At 34.3% G+C, this 27,453-nt stretch overlaps 1 protein-coding gene across 3 annotated transcripts in view; it reads left to right on the top strand.

The window, feature by feature from the left end:
- CACNA2D1 (calcium voltage-gated channel auxiliary subunit alpha2delta 1) overlaps positions 1–27,453 on the top strand; it is a 452,272-nt gene that overhangs the window by 186,716 nt on the left and 238,103 nt on the right. For all 3 annotated transcript variants that reach the window (XM_066318753.1, XM_066318754.1, XM_066318752.1), the window contains exon 5: positions 10,806–10,850. In XM_066318753.1, the coding sequence (XP_066174850.1) occupies positions 10,806–10,850 (45 nt within the window). The remainder of the gene's footprint in view (positions 1–10,805; positions 10,851–27,453) is intronic.

The raw sequence follows: 27,453 nt of genomic DNA, 5'->3' as shown, positions 1-27,453 counted from the left end.
TGTGTAAAATGAGAAGGGGGAATGGGAGGGAAGGAGGGGGAAAGAGACCCAGGGAAGTTTTGGCTGTTGCCAAAGAGGTCATTGATGGGAACAGTGTGGAATGACTGCTTTGCTGCAGTAGTCTCCTGCCTTTCTCCCCAGTTTTCGTTGCTTTGTTTTATGTGGGTGTGAACATGGCATCATCCTTGACAAGACACTTCACCCTTTTTTGCAGCATTCTTTCTTCTTTCCTCATTAGCATAAGTTTCCCATCTTCCATTATCCCTTTTTAAACATTTGTAGTTTCTCCCTCTTGTGATTTCTGCAATCTCAGTTGACACTTCTGTAATAGTGTGTAATGGTGCTGTGGAGAGCTGAGCTGAGATAGTCTCAAGCAATATAGCATAAATTTCAGAGAACAAAATGATGCATTTCCTCATACTAAAACCAGTATAATAACATACTTTGCAATTTACTTCATACTCTCTTCTGTGATCTTCCAGTGCTAAGCTCTTTTTTCAGTAGCCTTCTTTATTAGGGTCGCAGGAGCCTTTCTTTCTGACTGTCTGTTTTAACAAATACTTGTCTTTTGTCATTTTTTTTTACAAGAGAGAGCTATTTTTTGCTTGTTCAGAATTTCTCACATTGTCTCATTCTTCACATCTTCACACTTCTGTGATATGTCTGTCCACCCTGAATTTTAAAAAAGACTTGAATTTCAAAGTACTTATTTGTACAAGAATTTGGAAGTGAATAATACAGTGTAAGGGCCCAAATTCACATGTGTTACCATAGATTCTGATGGGAATACTAAAATGCTGTAAACTTAAATATGCCTCTGCCTAGAATAAGATTCATCTACATAAAACTTAAAGTATTTTTTGAATTGTGTGCCGTTTTTGAACAAGAAGGATGTGCAAATCCATAGCTAGATGATCCCTTCTCTGAGTTGTTAATGCTCAGGATTGTTCCCAAGGAAAGATTGCTGTTGTCTCCATCTCACTGACAGCCAGCAACCAGCAGTCTGTCTTTCAAAGGTTTCTCTGTATTCCTTTGCAGTTTGTGGCATAAGCATCAAATACCTGATGAGTGAAAAACCCCTGTTGTGATCCATGTGAGGAAACACAAACCCTTTCATTTAATGCAGTTGTTAAGATGGAGAATGAGAAACATAATAGCAAGATGTTGATAGAACTCTTAAATCTATTTCTCTTCTGCACGACTTCCAGCCTACCAGTGTAACATCAATAATTTAGAAGAAAAGTAATTTTGTTCTGATTATTTTTGATAGAATCGTTTGCCTGTAGTGATTAACTGGAGAAGTCTTCATCATTTCATACTAAATAGTAAAAGGAAAATTTTCCAGCTGCTGGCTTGTCTCATGCTGCTGAGCTACTTCTGAAATAAAGTTTGCTCCTGAAGCCTTGTTTTATTGCAGTGATTGAGGGCAAGACATGAACAAACAGCTGCCAAAGCTGAATAATGAAAATTATTATTCCTGCTGTTCTTTATTAATTAGGTGAGCTTGGGTAATTTTTAGAGCCTGGTAACTGCTGTCCAGAGTTGCTTTCTTTCTAAGACATCAGAGATAGAGGAAACATAATTTAGATTAAAGTCTTAAGAAAGATTTGTCTTTATACAAGGCTCATTAAAACAATTACCAGTCAATATGCCAGACATTTGTTACATGGGTAAGCCAAAGCAATCTGAAAAGAAAACATAGCCTGACATGTTTTGAACTTTATTACCTTTTGTAAAGGTACTTTTCACATTTAGGAGGACATGGAGAGATTTGGTTGGGTTTTTTTTCCTAATTTTCATATTTTCCTTCAAATTGTGTAAGATGAGTTATAGCAATTTTTGGGGGGATTTTTTTTTTTTAATAACTCTCTGGGGTTTAAGGACACATTTTAAGTTATTGAATAAACTCAGTGGAGAATTGATCCAGACAGGGAAAGGAATCAATGCTTAGAGAACACCAGACTTACAGGTCAGGGTCAGGATTGAAAAATGTGATCCAAATTTTGGATCATACTTTCATAATTTTTATATGAAAATGAATTATTTTTGTCACACAGTATTGTAATACCCTGTAGAAATATCCTAAAATCTTCTAATATTTTAGTTTTACATTACAAAAATAAAATGTTTTATAAGGCTTTCTGCTGTTGCAGTTTAAGGGAATTCATGAAAATTGTTGGTAGTTTTATATTCTGGTGAGACTCTTGAAAGACATTAATGTTATTTGGGTACTATTGCTTAGAATTTAGTTGCAGTGACTTTGTGTGATACACTTCTTGTGATACTTTTTTTTTTTGTGAAGCTAAGCCTCAAAGTACACATACTTCAGCCACTCTTACGGATCACCAAGAAGTTACCCTCTTGAGTTTTGTCTTATGCCTAAAATTCCTTTTTGTAACAACTGATTGCAGCATTGCTAAACATGGTATTTTTGTTGGTTGTAATGGATAAAACACAGAAGAAATCTAACGAATTCACACACATTTTTTGGGAACGTTTGCCTCTTGCTTGTAGAAAATAATTTTCTCAAAGGCTTTTGAAGATTTGTTGGAGTTGGAGGACTGGCATATTTTCTGTATTCAGCTATGATAGTGCAAGAGGTTCATTACATCCCAACTCCTACATAAATATGAATTCAGAATGCCAATTTCTGGTGAATCCAAAGGAAACTTACGTCCAAACTGTTTAATGAGGCTCCTACACTCTACTGGTTGCTCTATTCATGATCTAGATAATCTGCAATCAGTTTAGACAATTTTTTTTAAAAAAATATTTTTTTTAAATTCTTTCATCAACTAAAGAAAGTAATGCTGAATAAATTATAATAAACATACTTTGCTGCTTTAATTAAACTGATCAGATAGTGTGATACAGAGGTTAATTAGCTGCTAACAAATTAATTTCATTTTCCCACCTGGAAATCTGCTTTGTAATCACTTGCATTTTGCCTTATAAAAATAAACTGCTTATACTTTGAGGAAATTATTGTGGTGAGAAAATTAGCAGCTTCTTGGACTTTTTGGAAGAATTCATTTAGCAAAATTAAAATGGATTAAAATATTTTTGTTTCTCAGGGTTACCTCTGTCTTCCTTGATTTTGGCTTAGAGGACTGGAGGAAGAATAGAGAGGATGATTATTCCTATTCCTATTTCTTTACATAGGTAGCTGGTTTCAAATTTGGCATCTCCAGGAGAGCCCCTTATGATTTTCTTTCCTGGTCATTTGTCACACATGCAAGTACACAAAATCCTAGGTTTTCCTGTGGATCAAAATATCAATCTTGAGAATTATGTTTCAGCTTGACTGACTAAAACAACAGTCTGTGATGCAGGAAACTATACCAGAGAATAATACCAATGTGGTTTTGCAGCTTGAAATTTTTAGTCACTAGTTTTTCATTCCTGCATGAAGTATTTGGCCTTTGATGCTTTGCAACCAAAATAATGCTTAATTGTTTGCCCCATTTATATTGTTTAGTTAAAAAAATTAAAGTATATTAAAACAAAAGTGCCCAAAATAGAAAACAACTTGTAAAAAACAAACCCCAAACCAGCTATCCTTACCAGTAGGCAAATTGCCAAAATTCCACTGTTACACTAACAATTGTTTGCATGTCCAACAGAGATTGGTGTTTGACTGCAGGCCACTGAGCCACAGGATGTCTTTATACAGAAGTTACTGGTGGATGGTGGAGTATGTCGTGTTCTTTCAGAAGAACAGACAGCTCAGCTCTGTAGATTTTGATTTGGGTGTATGTTTGTCTGACTTGTATTTCTCATCATCTTTTGGGCTCTATTTCATTTAACTTCACACATTCAACTACTTTTGACATTTAATTCTACAGTCAAAGTGCAGTTAGTACTTGAAACGTATTCTTATTCACAAAGTTAAGTATCATCCTGGCAGTTTAAGTAGTCCAATGGCAGTTTCTAACAGTTACTCTCAGAGTGAAAAATACCTCAAAATTGTGGCATTTTCTTTTTGACATGGCAAAGTTTTGTCTATTCTTTACAGTTTCTGTGACAAATTCTAGAGATCTGAAGACATAAGTACTCTTTCTAATGTTTGGTATCCTTCTTTTCAAGGTTATATAGGTAATCTTAATACTCTTCACTATTTTCCTTTTTTCTAAGTAAATGTATAATGTAGCTTGATATGGGCACTGAGGTAAAAGGGAAAAAAAAAATTACTTATTGTGTCCTATGAAAAATACTGGGATTTCCTCCTGAGATTTGAATGTGGTATAAAAACCCTCTTACTCAGCTTTACTAATCATAATTTGCACAAGACAAATTAAATCATGCGTGGCTAGATTCAGCAGGTAATCAGATATTGTCACAGTGAGCAGAAGGACACAAGGACATGTGTCACTGGGAAGGTCAGGCCACTGAGTGGACCCAGGAGTGGAGGGTGGCAGCAGCTTTGCTCACAGTCCCTGGGCACAGCTGAGCTGAGACCTGCCCTGGTCACAGCACTGCTGGGTCGGCAGAGTACACGGGGTGTGAGATTCCTACAGAATATTTGTGGTGGAATTTCACATATTTCCAGAGTTTTAGCTTCTTCCAAGTTTTGACTTCAACAATCTCTTTCAAGCTCTAAGTTTTTAACTCAGATGCCTAAAGTCTGAACACCCTCAGCGCTGCAATTTGTGGGTCTAATCTCAGATCAAAATTCCTCAGAATCGATGTCAAGGGCTTGAAAGCATCTTTCCTATAGTGTCTTTTTATCTGGATTCTGTGTGCATTACACTCACCTAACATCTTTTTAAATGAGGCTTATATGTTTTATTCCTGCTGCTGAGCATAGAGATGATTAATAAATTACTCATTTTATTTATCAATCTGATGCATCTGTGAATGGTCAAGTGACACCCCTCAAAAAATTGTAATGGTTTCCAGATTGATAATTTCAGTGAAGGAATTGCCTGTAAATGAATGCTGAAAAAGTTGATCTTTCTCAGCATTTAAAAGAGAGAATATTCTATAACAAAGAGTGTGCAGCACCTTTAAGGCTCCTCTACGTTATTTCCTGTAATCTTCACCTTCATCTTTTCATTTCAATTATTAGTCTCAGTGGAATCTTGAGAAAAGCCCTTTACACAAATCTGATGAAAAAGGCTTATCATAAATTATACTGCAGACCTGGAAGGTTTTAATTAGTGTATGAAATTTAATATTCTGACAAAGCAATTATTTAATCGAATTATGTTTGGGGGAAAAATGTCTAACCCAAGTGACCCATGTGTTCATATTATGGGTAATATAGTGACATATTTCTTGATCAAATATAATTTCACTGTTTTATTTTTTATCTTAATAATTTGAGTTTTAAAATAACTTGGTTCTATGTCTGGTTTTCATGTTTTGAATGCATGTTCTAACTAATTTCTTACAGCCCATGTTTGGGCACAGTGATTATATGCATACACTGTATCTGTAATTGCAACTGATTTACTTTATGGCCTGAAATTTTGTTCAGTTTAAGGACAAGTGATGAATCAGTATTTTTGCATGTGAATATTGAGGGGAAAAAAAAAGTTATTAGTGCTGAGCCCCTTATTTTATATGTGTAATTTCACTTATGTATAATCCAAAAGCTGTAACAAAAGTGATAGTAGTAGTTGTCATTCTTTCTGGTTTTTTCCTGTTTGTGGGCTTTTATTCCCTAATGTTATTCTCTTTAAAAAATAGATGTAATTTTTAATGTGTGGTAGGTCATATTTAGCTTTCTTTTCTGAGCAGTCTAATTGTGCCTTAAACTGCATGTCAGACTGTATAAAGGATTAAACTAAAACGGCCTGGATTATTTCTCATAGAATTTGTTAGGATGGGTTTAAACCTTAATTACCCCAAAGGTATTAGAGTGAACTTTTTTTTTAATGTACTTCTTTTTCCAAGAGGATGCAAGGAATTTTTTTAAACTAAAATTCATGTTTTTGCAACACTTAATGAAATGCTTTTTTAGCATTTGTAGGGATTTATACTAATTTCCTTTGGCCTGCCTAAAGAGTGTAATGGACCAGTGTTATTAATATTTTTATTGCTCTATGCTAAGCAAAAGGACTCCCAGATGTTTCACTAATGTGAGTGTATTTTCCAAATGTGCGGGATTAATATGATTTCAAAATATTCTCCAGATTTCTGTCTGTAACTCTAAGAACTTATTTTTAAACTGAAGAGTCAAGATCAGAGTTATGATCTTGATTGTATGATTTGGTTTCTCCCTGATTTTGATTTCTTTCTGTACCTCTTACCTGCAAACTAAGATTATACTCACTGCATGTATCTGCAATATAGACTAACATTTTACATTGACTCACTTCGGGTGAGTCTTGGGTAAAATACTTAAAAGTCATGGGAAGTATCCTGGTTCAAAACAAAATCCAAAGAAACATATTTGGCTGTACTTTCAGATTTTAAAACATGTAGTTATAATTATGCAGTAATATATATTTGCAATGTAATTTGCTACAATAATTTTAAGTTTGCCTACAGAGGTTTACTGAAGAAGATCTTTGAGTTGTGGAGACCTTTAACTGGCTCTCTTCTGTTTTCTTTTCTGAGTGAGTTAATTGTTTTCTAGTGTCTCTGTAATGGCTAAAAGTGTAATTTTTTTTACTTTACCATTTTGCCTACAATTCTTGTGGAAACACAGCTTTTAGAGAAAAATTGTAATTGTGATATCTGTCAAAATGAATACATTATATTAATTTCTTACGATATGAAAAGCTGCAGAAAACCTTTTTCGTCTCCTCCATCTTTTTTTTTTTTTTAATAATCTATTTATTTTCTTATAGTTCATTATAGATTCTCATAGAGTTCTAGAATTCATTTTAGGCCAATGTCCCCTGTAGGCCTAACCCCATTTTAGGCTGCATTACAGGATCTGGGTCCTGTAGGGTCTCTAGGAAGCCCACTGATAGATCTGAGGTTTTATGTAACTTTAACCCCAGATTCAGTGAGAGCAGCATTTCTGAATAGACTGCATTGGATGTCTGTTGAAAAAGACTTTATAAAATAAACTTTAGACTAGCTGGTGGAGCACACTGCATGAAAAGTTCTTGGAATTCTAGCACAGGGTTTAGAGATGAGGTGTTTCTGTAGACACCACTACATGGCAGGAATGACCAGGAGCTTTCGTTTTGGCACTTTGTAAAGGAGGATGTGGTTTTCATACAAGGAAAATTACATAAAACACTATTACAATTTTTGTTTTACATAATTATCTGTAGCGTTCATATGTCCTGTTGCGATGTAATCCCTTCTTGTTGTTCTTGAAAGAACTTAATTGAAAAAAGAGTTGTTCCCTGAAATGAAAAGCCAACCACAGCTCCATTCATGTAATTCTGAGCTGAGTTTAGGCATTTACATGTGGAACCAATAGATTGTGTCTGTAAACTTGCTCTGTAGAGAAGCAAAATGAGTCTAATTTGTGAGCTCAAATATGAGTATAAGTGTGTTGATGTGAGCTCAAATTTCATCTGCAGGTATTCTAAAGATGATGTTTTCCCATGCTTTTCTTCTCTGGGCAAAGAGATTATAGAGACTATCAACTTCAGATTTTGTATTGTTAAATGTAAGAATTTATTAATAGTACCCAATATGTAATGTTTCCCATTGGAATTGTTTTATACCCCGAGCTGGAAGACAGAGAACTATTGAAATGAAAAGCAATGTAAAGACAGTGGAATAATCTCACTTCAGCAGATAATACCATCAATGAAAGCTTAGAAGGAAACTTAAGATTAAAAAGGAAAAAAAAAATAGTAAGAGTCAAAAATAAAACATTTAGTACTTGGTCCTTAATGTCATTTTTATATGGCTTGCCTGATGTCTTTCTCAGATACTAAAACTTTTTGCTTTGAAAGGGGAATTAAAGATGATAAAACCCATTAAATCATTACAATACTCTACAGTTTTTGCTTTATGCATATGGTCACCCCAAATGATTCTTTTATATGTTCAGCTTCAGGACTGCCTTACCAAATCCCTTCATTGGTGAACAGAAATAATAAAGAACCTTTACCCCTTCTCTCACACAACATCACTGGATAAAGAACAAAAATAAACATCTAGGATATTTACACTTTAACTCTAGTTTGTTGCAAACTTTGCAGCAAACACTGCAAGTTTGCAGTATTACTTGGTGGCAAAAGTGTACAGCTGTGGGAAAATTCAAATTCTTTGTGTCAAGGAGTTAATAAATAACTAAACTACTCACTTGAGAGCCAGCAACAAAGCAATTTGTTCTTGCCAACTCGAACCGGTTAAATTATGAAAAATTGTCCTCTAAAGATCTAAGTGATCCATGAATCTAATTTGTGAACCACACAGCATTCACTGTGTGGTAGCACTGGGTATCTCATATCTTCCATATTAAGGGTAGTGAGATATGTCCAATGTCAGTGTCAGTTTGTGCATTATATAGGTAATATCTCCAGGCAGGGTAATGGACTACAAGATATGAATAACCTAACAAAAAATATCTAAGTCAGGGCAGGGGGTGTTCATTTTCATTAACTTGTAAATATATCATGTTCCTGAAATGTTATTCTAAAAGGTGATTTAAAAAATACTGTCCAGTAGAGATAAATAGTAAAGCTATGCCAGCTTTGAAATATTTAAACAAATAAATAAAGATAAAAAAGACAAGGAAAATATAATTGCGAAAAAAAAGTAATTTTATTTAAGCAGATAAACAGAGTTGTGTTTGTTGATGACAGTGTTAAAAATCCTATACAATAATGACTTGATAGCAGCATAAACAAGAGCAGTGGAGAGGAGCTCAGGAAATAAACTCATATCTAGATGAGAGTCAATACAACAGAGGGCCTAATAGAAATTGTATTTTATGAAAATGTTCCTTTTAAAAACAAAAGCAGTAAATAAAAACAATATATCCAGTTAATTATGTCTGTATTGCTTTTCCTGCTCCCATGTTTCCTTTAACAAAACCTTCTAGGAATGAAATTGCAAGGGAACTGCTTTAATACAACCTGATATCAAGAGCTGTGGTAAACAACATGCAATTTTTTTCTTTCTTTTTTTTTTTTTTTTTCTTTTTTTTCTTTAACAAAACAGCTCACCTGTGACGAAAACATTTACGTTAACATTTCTGGCTAGTACCACTCTGAGCTGCATCCTTTGCATTTTCAAATGTTGCCTGCTAAAGAATCAGAGGGGCTTTTGAACCTATCACATTATTTACAGAACAGTTATTTCATACATATCTATTTACAAAGTGAAGAGGAACCAAAGAAAATAGAACCTTTGCTTCTTCTGACTTACTCAAAAGCTTCCACAAGCATTATATGGTCTTTTCTTTACAACAATTAAGTGAAAAAGCAATTAGCTTCAGTCTTCAGTCTTTAATGATGAAAAGAGTGTCCTTTTGTGTCTGTAATGCCTTGAGGTCTGGCTTTGTTATCCAGATACAGATACACAACCAACTGACCTATGGATAAAAGAGTGTCTTGATGGAAAGGTGGGAAAGTTCATTTTGAGGGAAAAGGACAAATTCATGATAATAGCATTTACCTCAAAATGGCATTTAGCTCATCTGTAATATATTTCGTATTTGACTCTCTAAAAGGTCACAGAGGAGAATAAATGATGTCATTATTCATGAAGTGAGTAAAATGATCATTTGTAAAGATGAAGTGTATTACCTTGTAATATGTCATACTTTTTTAGTGGAAGTAAAAATTGTTGTTGGCTTATCCACTTGAAAAATGATTACTGAAAACATTCTTTCCTGTTGGTATTTATAAAAGAAAACACTTTGTTGTGTTCAACGTTTTATTTAGGTACAGAAAAAGTATTGCCATAAACAGAACTGAAAAAATAAATTGAGACAATTTTTGGAGGTCAGCAGCAATCATCTATTTTAAGCACACTGCTGGATATGAAGAAATGTAACTTCTCCTTTTCTTTAGTTATTCAAAATCAGTAAGGTAATTAAAAAGACTATGTTCATACATGTCTCTATTTGATACAGAAGTGCACATAAATTGATTTTATGCAAAAAGCTTTGAGCATATTTCAGCAATTTATTTGATGGAAAGCTACTCCAGTGAACCTACATCTTCCAGGATTTTAAATGTTTCGGTAATATTTAAACAGGAAAAAAACCACCCTGTATTCCATAGGACATACCCAAATTTTCAAGAAGCTATAGAAGTTAACACTGAATGGAATTTCAGACTGATTTTGGAATGAGAACAAGCAATCTTCTTCCATGCTTTGTTTGAATTACACGGTACAGTTTTCCCACAGAGCTGCCAGGATCTGCTGCACAATCCAACAGCCAGACTCTCCTGTGATGTATTTTCACAGATTTTATTTCCGTGGTGAGAGGTGAATAAAACAATAAACATGTACAGCAAATACTTACCCCACTTAGCAAAGCTGTATCTACTGCCTGCTGGATGTCATGGTGCATAAATCCCCTAATTGCACAGTCAAAGTCACATGTCTGTGACAGAAACACCTTCTGGAAGCCTTTTATGAGCTCTGGAGTTTATCCAATGTTATCTGTACTTTCCTAGCTGTGTTTTGAGTGACTTATGCAGCCTCCCACAGAAGAGGAGGGATTCATTCATTAAGTGAATGAAGTTAAGCACAAGAATGGGAAATTGTGCGTGCGACAGAGAGCAAGCAAAGATCAGAGTCTGTCATGTTTCAAAGAGAATACATAAAGAGCTGGTGGTTTCTTTAAAAATGTATCTTGCAATAATAGAGATTATTGCTACTTACATTTATTCTCTACTTTCTAACTAACAGAATTACTTTTCTTTCTCTTACAGAATAATGATATAATCTATTACAATGCAAAAGACGATCAGAATGATGTAAGTAATATGTTTCGTTTAATTTCATTGCCTGTAATCTCAGAAAATTAGGGGAATGAAAATATTAATGAAACTCCAAGACTATAATTTAAAGTCTTAGCAGAAGCAAAAAAGCAAGAAACTCGGAAATGTTTTTTAAAGTTTCCTTAAGAGTGAGACAGTACTTTATGTTTTAATTCTCAAAGTCTGTCTCCTTTCAACTTGAATTTCAGTTTGAATTACTGGTCAGGCAGAAAATGTGCTGGGAGAATGAAGATCCTGACAGCAGTATAATTCACTTTTTAAAATGTAATAAAATCATAATTTTAGGATTGGAGAATCAAAAGATAAATGTTAATAATTCAGTTCATTCTGAAGAAACCATTTTCTGGCCTTATTTTCCATGATCATATGATGTTATTCTGTATTCTTTGTAATAAATTTTTTACATGAGGAGAAAGAAGATGTGAAGTGTTACTGAATAATTATTTTCATTCACTTTGTGATCCTTTATGTGACTGTAAGAAGATTTTTGAAAATTGAAAATCCAATCAAAAGATTTAGACTAAATGTATGATACTTCAATTCCTGGTTTACTAAGACTCTTACTGATAAAGGTTTGAAGTCTCCTATCTGCCATTAACTGTTAAAAATCTTAATGTTTTCTGGAGACAATACAAGTAATCCTTACCTTCACTGGAGATAATACAACTGCTTGTCTTCATTATAGATTGAATTTATAAGACCACAGAAAAATGTTGTAAATGTATTAATCAGAATTGCCAGCATGCTTCATTTGCACTTTTTAATCAAGTATACTTTCGAGATTGATGGCATCACTATTGTAATTGATGCTTCTGCTGTAAGGCAATTAAAGAAGGTACATAGATCATGTCAAGCAGGATTATTTTATATGGTTGTATAGAGTTATGAGTACTTCATTTCAGATACCACAAAATGCTATCCTGAGTTTTAAAGTCTGCATGATTTAAGCAAAATTTATTAAAAGTAACCTACATTTGAAATATATTATTCTGTTCTCATTAAATTCACTAGATGTCAGGTGCTAATCTTCTCTGGAAACAGAATTACAAAGCTTAAATATTGGATTTTTAATCTAAATATACCAGATAGTAATGGTAGACTGTGGTGTGAAGTAAAACTCTGATGTACCTGCTATGATTAAGTAGTACTGGGAAAGGTCTTGAGATTACTACTTCTATAATCAAAATCCAAATCTGTTAGGCAAGGCAGGAAAGGAATTGCTATTTCAGAGTTTAGTCTTTGTTTTAGTGTGTGTATGTATACTTTTTTCTTGAAGGGAAAAGAATATCTTGAAGAAAATCATAACAACAAAGTTTCTTGGACCAGATATCCTGTTTTATTTCTGTTTCAGTTTTATTTCTTTTTATGTCGTTTTGAACATTCATTAGAACAAAGTTTATAATAATGTTTGTTGTTGAGAAGTGATGAGGATACAATGGTCAGTGATCTGATAGTGATTTTTTTTTGAGAAGACTTTCTTCTAGATGTCAACTATATATGTAAATACCACAGATTCATCCCTCTTCCTGCCTGAAAAAAATGCTCGAGACAGCTTTTTTTTTCTTTAAATATTGAGAATTTTTTATAGAATCATCTCTGAAGCACTGGTTAGTAAAACTGTATTTGCAATCCATTCCTTTCTGCCTCTAACAAGTCCACACTTTTTTTTTCCCTCTTCCATGCTGTGAGCCTTCATTTATTCACAGGAAATGATATTATATTTATCTTTGAGTACAATCAAGAATAATTAGTAGCAGAAATTAATTTATTAAAATTAGACATCTAAACTAATCACTATGAGTATCTCTAGAGAGCTTTTCAGTTTGTTTTGAGACAGATGTCTACGGTTATCTGAACTGAATCTGTTCTAGGTGTTTGTTTCCCTGTGTTGACCATGTGCCTGTTACAGATCCTTTTAGATTGTAATTTTTAGATGCTGAAGAATTAGAAGAAATTAATCTCACAGGTCTTGCCTGCCAGTTTTTATTTTTCTCCACTCATCCTTTGAATATAACAGGCTTTTCAGAGGAGCAATCCTCAGAAGTTCTGTTATGTTTCTGGTGTATGTTTATATGCAGCAGTACAAGTTTTCTTTCCTTCTTCCCATTTCCATACCACATTCAGGAGATCCTTCTCTCATTTTTCATCTGCTGTCTTGATGGACCTTTTCGAATCTAATGAGTGGCTTGCTTGTACTTCAAAAAAATAAAGAAGGACATGAAGGCCAATTATTCTCTGGCCTTTGGATTTCTCAGTCTCTCAGATAAAATGATCAATTTGTAACCCCGTAGTCCATCAATCAGTAATAGACCTTTTGTACTCTTTATCTTACAGCAGCAATTATATTCTGCTTGCTTATTTCCCCCTCCCCCCAGCGCTCCATGTAATGTGTGAGCACTTGATGATAATTAATGAGATTTTTCCATGCAACGAGGTAGGGGGTATTATACTTCCATTTTTTATATCTCATAGGAAGATAATGGCCAAACTTGTAATTTCGTATAAGTCTCTCAGGTTTTCCTTCACTGTCCTTTTCCCAAGAACCCTTTCAGTTTGATGTATTGCAGCCTGTTTGTGCACTTTAATTTGCAGGTGTCAAGAGCTCATTGTATTTGGACAAATGCTGCAGTGCTTTTATTGGACAACTGAGTAGTCCCACATTAAGCTTTTCCATTAGTTTTCATATTGCTTTGCCTGTTTTCTCATCTTGTCCTTTGTACCCCCACCTTATTTAGAGTAATTTATCTTCACTGCTCCAATCTTTCCTTTCCTTTATGTTGGTTTCCATTTTGTTTCCAGAGATTCCACATCTAGTTTATAGATTCTTCCTAAATCAATTTTTTTCCTGTTTCCTGGAATTCAAGTAGTCCACAACTCAACTATGCACTGAATTGCTCAATTGCTTAATTTTCATTTATCTTGAATTCCTTTCCTAATGTTTCTTTCACCTCCTCTTTGCATCTTGCTCCCTTTCCAAATTTTTTGTATAATTTCTTGCCATGGTTTTATAAATTTTTTCCTGCACAAGCTACATGAGCCTGAGGAAACGATTTTTCAATGGTTTGATGGAAAGAAGTAAGTAATACAAATAAAGAAATGTCTCTAACATGAAACCATCCACACATCTTTGGAGGTCTCCAATTCCCCTGTAATCCCTAGACTTTAACTGGGAGCAGCCCAGTTTCATCTCCTGGCAAGAGTTGTGTCCCTAGTTAGGACAAGTGATTTATTAGACATTGCCTCCATGCAGTCTCATACTGGTTTGCAGTCGTGGCTAACAGAGCTGTGTTCCTTGTGCAATCATTGATCATGTACTAAGTGATAGTAGCACTTTTTATTTTCTTTTACTGCACTAATGTGGAGGCTGTAAAACTATGGGTCCCTTTGGGCAGTAAGTATCTGCACAAGGCGTAAATTCGGAATGTGACTGGGAGTGAATGTGGGGGTTCCACAAGAGGCAAAAACCTGGAACATGCCTATGGTTGATTTTAAAACAAATACATTTTTTTATTAATTTATAATAAAGAAGGAAGAAGCCTTTTCAAACTGATAAGTTGTCTGTGCCATATGGTTTAGGATTTTTTCCTGATTCATGCATTGTTATTTTGAAATAATTTGTGACAAATTGGCTCTTTTTGAGTTTAAACTGCAGCATAAATGCAGATATCAACTTGGGATTTTGTAAATGCTGAAAAAAAAGTAATATCTACAGCAAATTGAAAGTTATTGTAAAAATATGAAAGGATAATTAGTTTTGAATACAAATTCTTTAGAAAACTCATGGTGTGTTTTAACAAACATTTTAGAAAACAAATTCTACCCCTCAAGCTTGGTGGGGAATTTTTGTTTGTTTTTGTTTGGTTTTTTTGGTGGTTTTGTTTTGTTTTTTTTTGTTTTGTTTTGTTTTTGTTTTGCTTTGGTTTGGTTTGGGTTTTTTGTTTGGTTTGGTTTGGTTTGGATTTTGTTTTGGTTTGGTTTTGTGGGGGTTTTTTTCGGGTTTTTTTGGGGGGGTTTAAATACGTAGTGAAGAATAAAGATTGGGCAGAAGTAAGCACAGACCAGAATGGTTATCTAAGAGGCATGCTCCCTGTGAGTCTGTTTCTTCCCAAGAGGAGACTTTGTGGATTTAAAGGTATTTACAGTGTCTTTGGAAGTTTATTGAGTCTCTGCTTATAGCCTAGCACAAGTCTTGCCTTTTGTACTGCTTTATGGTATCAAGGTTGCAAAATCTGCTTATATGTACACCTATGATTAATTTAGTAAAAATAAGCCTGTTAATGAAATAACCCAGATTTACTTGTAAAACAAGTCTGAACCGACTGTCGATTTGATCAGAGAAATGCTGGTTTGTTTTTTTGTTTCCCTCCTGCCACAAGAATTCAGGATTTTCCTGGCTTTTCCCCTTATAACATACATTGAAAATGACATAGGAATTTAATTTATACAAGTGTATTTTATGTATTCTATAGCTGGACATTAGAAAACAAAAGTTTGTCCTGTACTAAGTGTTTCAGGAGCTGCATGTTGGGTCAGGCAGAGCTCTTGAGGGCAAGATGGCTCCTGGGTGTGATCAGTTTGGAAGAGGATGAGGAGCTGAAGCAGGGCAGATGAGGGATCCAGTGATCCAGTCTCAGAGGTGACACATCTAGAAACACTTCTAGAGACTGAAAGGGTGATGCCAGATTTCTGCAAGTCCAGCAACTGCCAGCTAAATGAGACTGACTGTAATGACTGGCCCAGACCCTACACAGAGAGCTGGGACAGGGACTGCTTTTGCATGTCATCCAACAGATACAGATTTCCTCTGGCTTTTCAAGGTTTTTAAACCTGATTCTGATAAGACAGAACCTTAAGAAAGCTTCCTTTTATCTGCATATGTAAGAGTAGTTCTGTCTCTGTGCTTTCACTGTACATGGATGCCAGCATGCAAATAAACAAATCAGTATCTTACCATCTGGATTTAGATAACAGTGGACTTCAAAACATCAGGTATTTTCCAAGCTAAAGCTACTAACTTTTCAATATTTCATAGATAGTGAAAGATAGGTGTTTTCAATAAGAAATCTGTGTCAAATCATTTAGGATGAGCTTAAGTGCTAGGCTGTAGAGGATCCAGTTTCCTTTTGCAATAGGACAGCCTAGCAAGAGTAACCAGCTATCTTCCTTAGCTCCCTTAGGTCTCTTATTCCCTCTGCTTTCACTGGATGACAATCAATGTGTTTGGACATTAGAGTCACAGCTATGATGTGTTGCCTTTATTTTCATCTTCTCTTTGTCCTTTACTGCTTTGAGACTGAAGATTTTTTTTTTAAATGAATCGTAAAGAATTTCTTTTGTTCTCATTTATGATGAGTAAATGGGCAAAATCTATGTCACAGAGATTGGAAAATCAAGTTAGATAACTCCACAATAACTGTGATTTGCACACCTCTGCAAGAAGGTGCCAACAAGTAGGTGTTGTACATGCAGCATACCTATTTAAAGCTTATCTTTATGGTTGCTATTTTTCATGTGTGTAAGTTGCAGCTATTTTTAGATTTAATTTCGTCTCTGTCTGAACCTACCAATATTTTTTAACCAAGCCAAGATATTGCATATGTCAGATTAAGTAATACTTATACATATTTAACTAGTTCTCATATTTTCTATTTGCCATTTCTTGATGGTATGTGGTAGAATTAGGCGTGGGAAAATTTTACTGGAAAACATAGACATAATTGTTCTAGACATAATTTTGTACATTCTTGGAGAATGATGATTCTAAAGTGACCTAGTGACTAAATTAGTAAATAGATTGAAATATTAATTGAGTGATGGTTGGTGGAGATATTTTGAATTTTTTTGAGAACTTGGGCTGCATCTGTTCCAGGGGCTCTGATTCTTAGCAATATGGCACGAATTCTATTTTTGGTTTTTTTGTTTGTTTTGGTTCCTCCTTGTAATGGGTATTAGCTGTGCAGAAAAATGCCTTAATCTAGCCTTTTTTTTTTCATACAGAGGAGACATTTTGAAAGGGTAGACTGACCTAGACAATGAGAAGGAAAGTAATTTGTGCTAGTATATCTTTAATTATGAAAGACTATCAGAGTAGGACTGTTGATGGACCTGTGTAAGGAACATTTTGATAACCTTAGAGAAGTTTGATTAAAACAAAAATTTCTAATCTGTAGTATATGTCATTTTTTCAACTATATTTTTATTTTTAATAAATATATATTTTGAAAATGTACTTATATCTATTGGTAGTGAAATGTATTGTTTGGAATTAATAATTAAAGTCTATAATAAACCTAACATTTTATGAAATGAGGACAGAAAATTTGATATATTCACATGGACTTCCTTACTCATTCTATTTCTGAAAGAACTTCGTAGTTGTTGTACTTTTTGGTTCCTGAGAGTGTTCTAAGCCTCTTTCCTGTGCTACTCAAATATGCAACGTCTTCATAGATACTTCTCTTAAAATTTACTATATTCTAGATAGCATAGAACATACCTTGGTACATATGTTGAAATACTTTATTTGAATTAACATGTTTTAAAATGAACTGCCATAAAAAGGTAGATCCGTATTTCATCGTTTTTTCCCCTAATGTATCCATTTACTTTTACTGCAGAGTGTTGTTTCTTGTGCATTGTGGTTAATAATAAAAATAGTCTTTATGGCCAAAATAAACACTTTTGTCTGTAGTGAAAGTTCTGTTATAGAAGTGAATTCTGTTACAAGACAACACATAGCATTTTATCTTTCATATGTGGGAAGGAGTGAGTAAGCAGGAAAACCCTATTTTTATGTTTTTATTTTTCATCTGTTGTTCATCATACTTTGTATACAAGAGAACTTTCTAATTTTTAATAATTTCATGGTATTTTGACCTCTATATTTTTTAGGAAAATTTGAGTGTTCTTGCTGAACACTTGTTTCTTTCTCAGATCAGGAATCCTGTGTTATCTAACAGTGATTTGGATAGCATTCTTTGGAAATCATTGGAACTGATAGTGAGGGCATGATTGACTTTGTCTGCCTTAGTTGCAGAACTTTTTTGCATGGTTTAAAAGGGAATGTGTTCCTTTTGCAAGTATCACTGGGAAACATTCAGGTCTTGCTATTTCAAGGTCTTACAGGTAAGTTTAAGTACAGCCCACAGGGGAAAAAAATCCCCATTCCTTTGAGCCTCCTACTGCAATTTTAGTGATCTATTGCCACAGGAAGCTGGTTTTTTTTTTTTTTTTTTTGTTTTTTTTGTTTGTTTTTTTTTTTATTATGATTAAAAAAGTAGGTGTCAGGTTTATATTCCTTTATTCAAATTTGTGCAAGTCTTCCCTTCTCCCAAATGAATATGTGTCCAAGCTTGAAATGAAAAATACATGATAATGAAATAAATGACTGCCCCAAAGCTATCTCCTACCTGTGGAACAGAGTTATGAAATAATAATGGCAAGAGTGTTAACTGTAGTTGCCAGTGTCCTAAAAAAATGAGGCTGTTCTTAATGTGGAGAATCCTACCTTGAAGGCAAATTTGCACCAAAGAGCAGTGCTTGAAGTCTCCCCGTGGAGGCTGAGTTTATGCCACATCAAAGATCAGAATTCAGCCCTAAAGCTGGTGATTCATCAGTTTAATGGAAGATTTCTTGCTTCAGGATATTTCCTACTCATATCAAATGCGTGAGTGATAGCAATCACCGTGACTGCAGTGTAATTGTTTATTGGTAAATAAAAGCAGCACCAAAAGCTGATCTTGTCATAGGGCGTCTATAGCATTTAAGGCAGTGATTTTTTGCAAGCTCTTTGTTGCCTGATTACAGATCCCAGTGTTGTATGAGTGCTCTGATGTGTTGTTTTGAAATGTGTAGGTCACACTGAGACTTAAGTTGTACAAAACAAAACAGATGACTCGATCTGATGTTTTCATATGACTGATGGAGGGTGGAGGTAGGCTTTGAAAATTCCAAGTCAGATCGAGAATCCTGGAAAGGACAACTTACAATATTTTAATATTTAAAGGGAGTTCTCTGTGGTGATGTGGTGTGTACTGTAGTGTAGGTGATGAAATGTTTCTGCTTTGGCCCTGACTGCAAGTAGGAGCATTTCTGAGCCAGCTGATGCAATCTGCAAAGGGCCAGATCACATTCCCTGGCCTTTCCACATCGCCATTCTCAACATGTTCTGTCCCTTTGCTGTTTTGGAGAATAGGTGAGGGAAAAAAAAAAATGAATTGAAGAAGACAGTCATATCATGCCATATCACATCACATCATATATCATATCATAACATATCATATCAACAGAGTTGAAGTCTTCTCAAGTTTTTAGTGTTGGTGTGTAAAATAGTGTTTTAGAGGTTTTCTTGCAGCTCTCTTTATGGTGTGTGGGAAATCACATTTTCCATATCTAAAATCTTTTAACTCAAACTACAGCTGACCTTTTACATATGTATTTTAATTTGCCGACTTTTTAAAAACTCTTAAACTCTTTCAAAATCTATTAAAAATCTAGAAATTGACTTCTGTCTTCTTCTTCTTTTTTTTTTTTTTTTTTTTTTTTTTTTGCTTTGCTTTGCTTTGCTTTGCTTTGCTTTGCTTTCTTCTGACATACTTCTTTACTTGGGTAGATTGCCTTTCTCAGACCTTCTCTTAGTTCCTGTGAATAATATCCTTTTACATTATTGCACTGTTAGGATTTCACCATAAGAGCATTTTTAGAAGCCATTTAAATAGTCCTACACAGTGTTCTGACATTTTACTTGAATTATGGTACGATATTTAGTCTGCAGGAAAAGGCTGTGATCCATGGGCCAGTGCATGGTTTAGTGTTACCTACAGCCTTTGTCCACCTGGGTACAGCTGTCATTTAATTAGTGAAAGGCTGCATTAAATTTATGTGATCATGAATTACTGTGTGATGTTTATATAATGTTTTAAGCCCCATTAGTGGGGGAAAAATAGTGAGGAGTCCTTCTGGAGGTCATGTAGTCCAGCCTTCTTCTCAAAGCAGGTTTCTGCTTTGTTTTTTTGTTATTTATGTTGTTATTTATGTTATTTAATAACATTTGTTATTTATGTTGTTATTGACACAGAAGTTGGTACAAATTAACAAGAAGGAGCAATAACAAATTAATATGCTCCAGGATGTACAAAATTTAGACCTTGCCAGTATGATTGAATATAAGAATGAACTGTGAAACAGGATCAATTGATGGCTTAGCAAAGCATGGCAAAGACAACTGTATCAGATGAAAAAAAATCAAATTAATTAAATGTTCACATTCAGTTGGTATTATAACTGATTCCCAATGAAGCATTAAGATGATTTAACAGTTCTTGTTCTCCAGGGATATGATCTTTAATCAGATGTGAGGCTAGTAAAAGGTAGACAGGGTAATTTATTCCAATAAGAGAAGCACAGTTCCTAGTTTGAAATTTAATTGGGTGATGTATGAAAAATATAAATTCTCTAGAGTGCATTTCAGTCTTGAAATTTAGATGACTAAATATTTCACAGACTTTTGTCAACAATGGAGATTTTTATTTTGTTTTATTACATATGTTTGAGTACTCCCATGGGATGTGAAAGATCAGTCACTGAAGGAGGCCATGAAATTTAAATGATTTTTTTTTGTTTGTTTGTTTAATAATTAACTGGGTTTTTCTGAACTCCTAGCAGCATTTCAATCAGTTAAAGGGAGATTTGTGTTTCTTTTAATACGATCCTGTATTCCCTCTGTTGTCTAATGATATCATCTTATCTAGTCCAGCCACTGTGACAGTGAGTGCTGTAGGTGGTTCTGTGCCACACCTGATAATTTAAGGGTAAGCAGGAAGATCACTCTTAGTGAACATCTTGGTCATAAACGCCTGAGTTTTCCCAGACCATCACCCCCTGTAGAAGAAGACCCCAGGGTGGGATGTTCAAGTGGGATTATACCTCATAATTCCCAACCTCATGACCAGGATATGTAACCCAGGAAGGATATGGAGATATTTTCCTGAACTTTCATGAATGGAAGGGATGGAATTAGGGACCACTGAGGCTAATCAGACATACCTGTGTCCATGGGAGCAGATGAGATGGATCCAGGGGTGCTGATGTCATTAAGAGGCAGCTCTCCATCATCCCTGAAACAATGTGGGGATTGGAGAGGTTCTTGCTGACCTTAGGGTAGGGAATCCACATTTATCTTTAGAAACATAAATAAGTCTCAGATTTCTTATGTGCTTAAATATTTAAATATGCATTTCATTTTACCTGTCATTGTAGCTCAAGAAAAAAAGGACAGGATGGAAATGAACGTTTTGCATACTGATATTACTACAGCAGACTGTGTAGAGTTTTAGTGAGGGTCACATAAATCTGTAATAATTAAAAAAAAGAAATTTTCATTAATTCCTTTATTATTATCTTTTAGTATTAGGGGTTTTTTTAGCTTATTGAAAAATGATACCTTAAGAATGTTCCTTTTTGTCAGAAATTAAGAAAATTATGGAAATATGTAATTACCTGAATTATGATGTTTAAAGCACCGTCATAGATGTAATGTCAAGTCTTTTAAACAGAAGAGGACTTCCAGAAGCTTGGATTTCTATTTTGAAACTCTTTCCACCTGAAGAAATTAAGAAAACCCAGATGTTTTCATCTGTTCCTCTAGAATATAATTAATTGAAATGCTACAATATTTTCACAGGATCATAGAATAGTTTTGATTGGAAGGAACTTTTAAAGTTCATCTGCTCCAAGCCCATGCAATAAGCAGGGACATCTTCAACTAGATTAGGTTGCTCAGAGCCCAAACCTGACCTTAAATGTTCCCAGAGATGGAGGCATATACCACTTCTCTGCGTCCCAGTGTTTTACCACCCTCATCTCTCAATGCTTATTCCTTATATTTAGTCTGAATCTACCTTTTTTTAGTTGTAAACCATTACCCTTTGTCTTCTCTCAAGAGACCCTGCTAAAAAGTCTGTCCCCAAATTTCCATGTCTATGCATTTGATCAACTAATTACATCAAGAATTCATTTATTCATGAAACCAAAGTCATGATACATTGAATTATGTGAATAGGTTGAAATACAAATAAAAAGAAAACACTATTATGTTTGAGATATATAATAGTTTTGTGCATATGTAAAAGTTCTCATCAGAAGCTGTGAACTATCAAGGTCAGATAAATGAATGCATAACCTCCCCACATGGTTTTGCACCATCCGTAAACTATCATATAGTCTTGTATACAGCAGACAGGGACAAACCTGTGGGAAGATGTTTAGAAATTATCATAGACAAAAGATAGCTGCATGATAAAAATAGCCTAAAAGGCAAACGAATACTTTTAAATAATTTTGACTCTGTATTTGGTACATACTGACATTATTCAATTGGCAAAACACTGGAAATAAAATTACTTCTGTAAGGAATTTATCTTTTTTTAAATATCAATACTCAATCCAGAGTTCCATTTGTTTTATCATTGACTTACAGTAACTAATTGATGCATTAGAAGCATATGGAAACATTAAAAGCACTAAAAGGAACTCTTATCTTTATTAAATATAATGGCCCTTGAGAATGACACACTGACAAATGCAAATATAAACTATTTCCTTATTAAATTCCCTTCTAGCTCCCTTTCTGAAGCTACCCAGACCCTACGTATATTTGAAAAAATAAATCTATTTTCCTATGTTTATATATGTGGAAATGCCTATGTATATATTTTTACATTTAACACCTCCCTGTTGTATAACAGAAAAATATTTTGGTTCTGAGCCAACTGTTTTCTTGTTTTATTTGTAAGTATTTTAATTGTTTTGTCCCTAAGAGTAGAGAGTAGATCGAGTATACACTTAAAATCATCATGTTGCAAAGTGAAGACCAGAATCTCCCACTGACACAGAGTGACAACAAAATAAACTCTTCACAATTCTGTCACAACCACCTGAATGCACTCGGCAGTCTTCCTGCAGCTGGAAAATCACAGCTAGTGAAAAGGAAATAAAAAATGTTATCAGAAGGCAATGCACTCATTACATTATCTAAAGTGCAGTAAAACGCTCTGGCTATTAGAAATGAATTCTGGTTGCTCTTCAAAATTAACTCCTGATCCTTAGAAGAGCTTTCCCCAGCTTTTGCTTGCTGCAGGCATTTGCTGAGCTGTGTGCTTCAAGCAACATCCCATTTTACTCTGCTATGGTCTAACTTTTTAATAGGGCCACAAGCATTTTCAGAGGGGCTGTGTATGTTCATATTTGTATGTATGTTCTACTGGATTATTTTCCTCAGGGAGGAAAACTCCCAGGAAAAGGGCAAAACTAACTAAAACAGAAAAATAAAAAAGAATACAGAACTGAGCATGGGAGAAATTTTGTGCTTATTCTGTATGTTACAGTTTCATTTGTACAGAGTAGATCTGGGAAGAAAATAAAAGAAGTGAGCCTTAATTGATTAAGAATTTACATTTAGCAATTTCAGCAGATATTCAGAAATAAAAACTAGGCTGAAACCTAGAGATGAAAATATAAAACTTTCAGAATTCTGCAAGGTAAGACAGGAAGAAATCACAGAGGAAGAATTCTGGTGTCCTTAAAACCACAGCAATTATAATTCCATTTCTACATTCATTCTCTAAAATGGTGTTGGTAGGGACAGTGAGGTTTTGTGTAGAACACAGTGCCTGAATATGAGGGCAATGGAAAATACTGGCAACCAATTCTTGTCTGTTTTCCATAAATATGAAAGCAGGCAGGTGTCATTGTTTTAGGCTGGATATCAGCTCAGGAATTGAATGAAATCTACTTTTATTCTTTCATCATAATGTTTAACCTGCTATGATGCTTTGAGCAACTTCTATATTGGTCCTGAGAAGAATCTGATTTTGGAAAACAATTGAAGATTGCTTCAATTGGTGGTTGGTTTTTTTGTGTTTTATGAATGATTTAAAAAAAAAATAGCATTAGCTTTTTGGTTGTGAGTTTCCAACATCTGCAAAAAGCAAAAAATGAATTTTATACTAATGGAAAAACCTTCTCAGAAACCAATTTACACAGAAACCAATATTTTTCAACTAAACAAAAAATGTATAAGTAGAGATAGAAAACCCATTCATCTTCTTACAACTGTGATGATGGAAAGTAACAAAATGCTGTGGAAAGGAATCAGGATAAGTTTGGCTGCAGTGAAATGGGCAGCTATGTCACAATTTCTTGAAATTATCTTTATCAGTTTTGCTTTAATGGATGTTTTCTTTTCTAGACACATCTTTCTGTAATACTTCTTGACTTCTTGGCATAAAGGTTCCAGTTAACTCATGTAAATACATTAATTTATGTTCAGAAAGCCTCTAGAGAGAAGTTGCATTATTTCTGCAGTGCATTTGGCTTATAAATAAGATGCAGAAGGTACCCTCCAGTTTTATGGAGATGATGCCAAAAGTAATTTAGAAATAATCACAAAGAATAGCTGCAAAAAACCCCCCTCATTTCTTGAGTATTAGCTGCTATATCAATTTCCTTTTATCCTGATGGTGAACAGTAGACATATGAAAAAGTCCAATTTTATTTATTTATAAAGAAAGAAAGAAAGAAAGAAAGAGAGAGAAAAGAAGAAAGAAAGAAAAAAGAAAAGGAAAAAAAAAGCATCTTATAGCACAAATGTGAACTGAAAAGAGAAATGAATTTTATCTGTCTCTCAAGGGAGGAAGAAATTGGTCTGGAAATTCATTGCAGCAAAATGAGTGAGTTATTTTGCTGACTGTCAGTGGTAGGTAACAATGTAATGCAATAAGAGAAGGCCAGGTTTGAATAGATAGAAAATTAAGCTTCTGCTACTATCTCCTGTGGGATTTTCCTGTGCCAGTATTGATTGCATTTCAGCTCCTGACTTGAGAGAGAAATTGGTTGGAGTTGGATTTTAATTATATTCACACTCTGGATCACTTTGTGTCAAAATATGTGTTTTGCTACTTTTCTGAAAACAAAGTTTAACTTGATATAAAACTGTACCAACACCACAATCTGTCAGGCTTTTCATAGAAATGCCAGATTAAAATATAATTAATAGCATTGAAATTTCCCTTTTTAATAATTCCTTTTTTTTTTAAATTTTTATTTTTAGATTTTACTTGAAATTCCAAAATTTGCCAATTAAAACCAAATAGATTTATTTTGTGTAGAAGGATCCAATATTCTATAAATTTGGATGTGTAAGGCCTGATACAGCTTTTGTTGGTCTTGCTGGTCAAGAGGGAGTGGCCCAAGTGAGTTCAACACTAATTTGCCATTGATGGTTCTGATACTTAACTGTTGTGTACAGAAGCAGTTCATGTACCATAAGATTTTCAGGGAAAAAAAAAATTGTTCCTGTGTGAAGGTAACTTTGAAATTTTTAAAGGGTTTTGTCATTTGTTGTCTTTGGGTGTTGGGCACATTGGTATGTTGTTTCAGTATCACAAAATACTCCCATGAAGGTCAATAAGAGCATTGTGAAAGCATCTACATTAATTTATGTAGTTTTAGATCCACTGACCTGCATTAATGAAGTTGAGAAGAGGTTTTAGATTAAGAGTTTTTAGATTTAGATTTAGATTTAGATTTTTTGGTTGGGTATCATGGAATATTGGTAGGAATAACAACAGACTCAGTCGCAGTCTTTTTCAGGGACACCTGTGTGTCTATGTGCTATTAGAAATGTGAGAAGTAGATATTTTTTTTTTTTTTTTAATTTTAAGGTGTTCAGATCTAAATTAATTAAATCTTTTCAATTTTGACAAAATTTAATCAGATTTATGCAATAGACATGAAGCTTCTTTCATAGTAAATGACTGAATGGAAAGACTGAAAAGTTGCATTTATTAGTTGGAATAAAGTTGAAATACCAAGTAGAAGAAACATGATCAGTTTATGTTGTGATACTTGAGGGATTTCAAGCAAAACTTTAAATATATTGTAATACAAAAACTTCTGTGGATGACCTGCTAGGATGGACTGCATGGAACATTTCATGATTTTTAGAATTTTTTTTGTAGGGCCAGAAGTTGAACTTTGATGAACTTTGACTAGTCAGTCCCTTCCAACTTGAGATATTCTTTGATTCTATGTTCACACCCTTTCTCTTTTATCATATCCATTCCCTCCCAAATATTTCTTGTGGAAATTTAGCTGAAAGAAATCTTTGACATTCACTTATTCTGGTGTTTTAGTGTGGTTATGTGGCCTGATGATCCTCAAGTCCCTTCTGAAGTGTACAGTGAAAGCCTTGAGGGTTTGGAGTTGTTGGAGTCATACTAATTTTTAGAAATAAGAGTGTTAGAATGTTTTTTTGATCAAATTACTTTGCAACAGAAGGGAGATTTAGCCACATGAATGATTGATTGTTGGGATTTCATTTGCATAATTAGACAAAGTCATTACTTTGAGCAACATGAACCTAAAAGATAAATTGTGAAAAGAACTCCAGAATTTGCATAATCTTTTGCATTCCAGTTTTGGGCATATAAAAAAAAAAGTGTGGGATGATACAGAAGGAAAAAAAAAAAAAAAAAAAAAAAAAAAAAAAAAAAAAAAAAAAAAAAAAAAAACCAAAAAACCACAACAAAAGCTTTTGAAAAATTGAACCAAATTACATTGTCTGAATCTGTCATAATGCTGTGTCATTTCAAATCATGCAGTGCATAATACTCTAACTGATCCTGGCTTTAGTCTGCACCCTTCAAAGTAAGATATAATGGTTGTGAGCCTTGTCTGGCTGCCAGTTTCCCACAAAATTGTCTATCACATTGTCCTGTATTGCCACCCTCCAGGAGTGGACAGGTGAGAAAATAAGGCCATAAAAGCCTCATGGATTGAGATAAAGACAGTTTAATAAAGAAAATCCAAACATTGAAGCAATGTAAATAAAAAAGATTGATTCTTCCCACCAGCAGGCAATCTCCAAACACTTCCTGGGAATAGGATCTTAGGACACACAGCAGTTGCCCCACAAATACCACCTTAATGGTGAATGTCCCTTCTCTCTTCATTTTTCTGAGCTTGTAATACTGATTAGAACATCATTAGAAAGGAATAGCTCTTTGATCATCTTGAGTCAGCTGTGCTGGCTGTGTCCCCTACCAAACTCTTGCTCATTCTCAAAATAGGGTTAAATTCTAAGCTACCAATTAAACTTCCCAGCATAAGGTATAGTAACTATGCTGCATAAAAATAGTCAAAAAGAGTACCCTCCTTCTTTTCTTCCAGAAGTTTAGTAGACTTGTGAGATTCATCTCACCTAATTCTAGACAGCTTTATTGCTGACTTCTACATCTAGGTGATTTGCACTAGAGCTTACTTCTACAATCAATCAAAAGTAGGAGGCACTTCTAAAGTGTGATTCATGTCATGGGAAAATAGGTGTCTAATTAGGATAAGATGAATTGCACTCTAAACATTCCCATTTCTCTTCATTCGCTATGAAGGCAGCCTGCAGTGATGAGCACAACACTGCTGGGTTGTTGAAATTGGTGGCTGTCACTGGTTAGATGAGTTCTGCCCTTTGTGTTCCCAAAGGAAAACAGTACTTTAAAACCCACCCAGGACTGCTGCTTACTTC

Source organism: Sylvia atricapilla, chromosome 5 (assembly GCF_009819655.1).
Source record: "Sylvia atricapilla isolate bSylAtr1 chromosome 5, bSylAtr1.pri, whole genome shotgun sequence".
Classification (NCBI taxonomy): Eukaryota; Metazoa; Chordata; class Aves; order Passeriformes; family Sylviidae; genus Sylvia; species Sylvia atricapilla.
This window is presented reverse-complemented; position numbering and strand designations above follow the sequence as displayed.